At 50.2% G+C, this 2,737-nt stretch overlaps 1 protein-coding gene across 1 annotated transcript in view; it reads right to left on the bottom strand.

Annotated features, from left to right (window-relative positions):
- The window catches only part of LOC113816352 (uncharacterized), a 12,212-nt gene extending 10,401 nt beyond the window's left edge, over window positions 1–1,811 (bottom strand). Inside the window, exon 1 of the mRNA XM_070127605.1 lies at window positions 1,775–1,811. Coding sequence (XP_069983706.1) covers window positions 1,775–1,811 — 37 coding nt within the window. The remainder of the gene's footprint in view (window positions 1–1,774) is intronic.
- Between the last annotated feature and the right edge of the window lie 926 nt (window positions 1,812–2,737).

Below are 2,737 nucleotides of genomic sequence, written 5' to 3'. Positions count from 1 at the left end.
AGAGGGGGTATAGAGTATGGGTGGAGGGGGAAGGGGGCGGTATGGGCAGAGGGGGGAGAGGGGAGAGGGAGAAGATGGGGAGAGAGGGTGAGGTGGTTGCGGGAGGGGCGGACACTTTAGCAGGTGGAGGGGGAGGGGGGGCGGCGGTATGGGCGGAGGGGGGGGATGGGGGAGGTAGGATAGAGGGTGGAGGGGATGGGAAGAGAAGGTGGATGGGGAGAGGGGGTATAGAGTATGGGTGGAGGGGGAAGGGGGCGGTATGGCGGTATGGGTGGAGAGGGGAGGATGGGGAGAGAGGGGGTAGAAGCGGAGAGAGGGGGTGGGTGCGGGAGGGGCGGACACTTTAGCAGGTGGAGGGGGAGGGGGGCGGTATGGACGGAGGGGGGAGAGGGGAGAGAATATGGGTGGAGGGGGGAGGGGGAAGGTAGGATAGAGGGTGGCGGGGGGAGGGGAGGGGGTGGGGGGCGGGGTATGGGCGGGCGGGGGGGAGAGGGAGAAAGGAGAGGATGGGGAGAGAGGGTGGAGAGGGGGTTTGAGAGGGTATGGGTGGGAGGGGGAAGGGAGAGGATGGGGAGAGAGGGGGTAGAGGAGGAAGGAAGGAAAGGGAAAAGGATGGGGGAGGAGGGGGTGAATGAGGGGGAAAGGATGGGAAGAGGGGGTGGATGGGAGGAAGGCTGGGGATAGGGAATGGATAGCGGAAAGGATGGGTGGGGGGCGGAGGAAAAGGGGAAATAATTGGGAGAGGTGAAAGCGAACATGATGGGAGAGGAGGTGAGAAGGGGAAAGGAGGAGAAAGGGGAAAGGGAACAGAAGGGAGAAGGAGAAGAGGGGAAATGATGGGGAGAGGGGAGTAGAGGAGAAGAGGAAAAGGTGGGGGGAGGTAGAAAGGGGAAAAATGGAGCGAGGGAGTGGAAAGAGGGAAAAAAAAAATAAAGAGGAGTGGGAGTGGGAAGTGGGAGTGGAGGTGGGAGGGATAGGGTTGGGGAGGGGGCAGGAAGGAGGGAGGGAAGGGGGGAGAGAAAGATATAAAGAGAAGAGTAAAGAGACGAGACGTTGGATCAAAGAGAAGGGAGACAGGAAAGGAAGAAGGAAGAAAGGAAAGTAGGAAGGAAGGAAGGAAGGACAGACGAGAAGAAGGAAAGAAAAGAAAGAGAGAGAATAACTATGAACGAAATGATAGAGGAACGGCGAAGAGAAAGAGAGAAAAGGAAGAAGAAAGGAAGAAAATAAGGAAGGAAGGAAGACCAGGAGAAGAAAAGAAAAGAGAGAGAAAGGGAGAATAACCAAAAACGAAAGGAGAGAGAGAGGAGAACTGAAGGAACAACAAAGAGAGAGAGAGGAAAAGAATAAGAAAGGAAGAAAGAAAGTAAGTAAGGAAGGAAAGACCAGAAAAAGAAAAGAAAAGAGAGAGAGGGAGAATAACCAAAATACAAATGGATAGAGAAATGAGAGCTAAAGGAACGACAAAGAAAGAGAAAAGATAGAATAAAAAAGGAAGGAAGGAAGAAAGAAAGGAAGGAAGACCAGATAAAGGAAAGAAGAGAGAGAGAGAGAGAGAGAATAACCAAAAAACACACGGATAGAGAGATGAGAACTGAAGGAACGACAAAGAAAGAGAAAGGAAGGAATAAGAAGAAAGAAAGAAAGGAAGGAAGGAAAGACCAGACGAAGAAAAGAAAAGAGAGAGAGAGAGAGTCCTAAAGAAACAACAAAGAGAGAAAGAGAGAGGAAATAATAATAAGAAAAACAGGAAAATCAAAGAGCATATCCTTACCTGGACTTTCACGATTCCAAGTTGCAGACGTCAGCATTAGTCAGCACGACACGGGTCAGCGAAGCATAGATCAGTCACAGTGCAGCATTTCCTCATTCAACATTGCATAAGTCAACACTGAGTCGACACTGCGTGACTCAGTAGGTCATTTCATTGCGAGATCCGACCGTTGGAAGGCCCGACGTTGCAAGGTTCGACTTTGGAAGGTCCGACTTTGCTAAAGACGAGTTTCTAAGACCCAAGTTTACAAAACTCGTTATTGCAAAGACCGGACTTTGCAAGGCCCGAATTTGCAAAGACCCGACATCACAAAGACCCGACATCAGAAGACCCGATGTTGCAAGGTTCGACTTTATAAGATCCGACATTACAAAGAGCCGAATTTACAAAACTCGTTATTGCAAAGACCCGACATTGGAAAGCCCCATTACAAAACCCGACCTTGCAAAAACCCGACATTACAAAACCCCAAACCCCGACATTGCAAAGACCCGACCTTGCAAAATCCGAACTTGACAAGACCCGACTGCAATGAGGGAGGGCCGACCGTGTAAAGGGTGTTTGGAAAAGGGAACAGCTGTGAGGATGAGAAGTGTGGAGAGAGATTTAGGGTCGATAATCGTGTTTTTTTTTAGGGTGAAGCGCCTCTACTTACACACGTACACATGGAGTCACACGCACACAGAGTCATACACACGCATAGGCGTACACACACATGCAAACTACACACACACACACACACACACACACACACACACACACACACACACACACACACACACACACACACACACACACACACACACACACACACACACACACACACACAGAGAGAGAGAGAGAGAGAGAGAGAGAGAGAGAGAGAGAGAGAGAGATAGACAGATAGATAGATAGAGAGAGAAAGAGAGAGAGAGAGAAGAAAGAAAAAGAAAACAAAAAGAGAGAGAGAGAGAGGGAGAGAGA

Source organism: Penaeus vannamei, chromosome 12 (genome assembly GCF_042767895.1).
Source record: "Penaeus vannamei isolate JL-2024 chromosome 12, ASM4276789v1, whole genome shotgun sequence".
Classification (NCBI taxonomy): Eukaryota; Metazoa; Arthropoda; class Malacostraca; order Decapoda; family Penaeidae; genus Penaeus; species Penaeus vannamei.
This window is presented reverse-complemented; position numbering and strand designations above follow the sequence as displayed.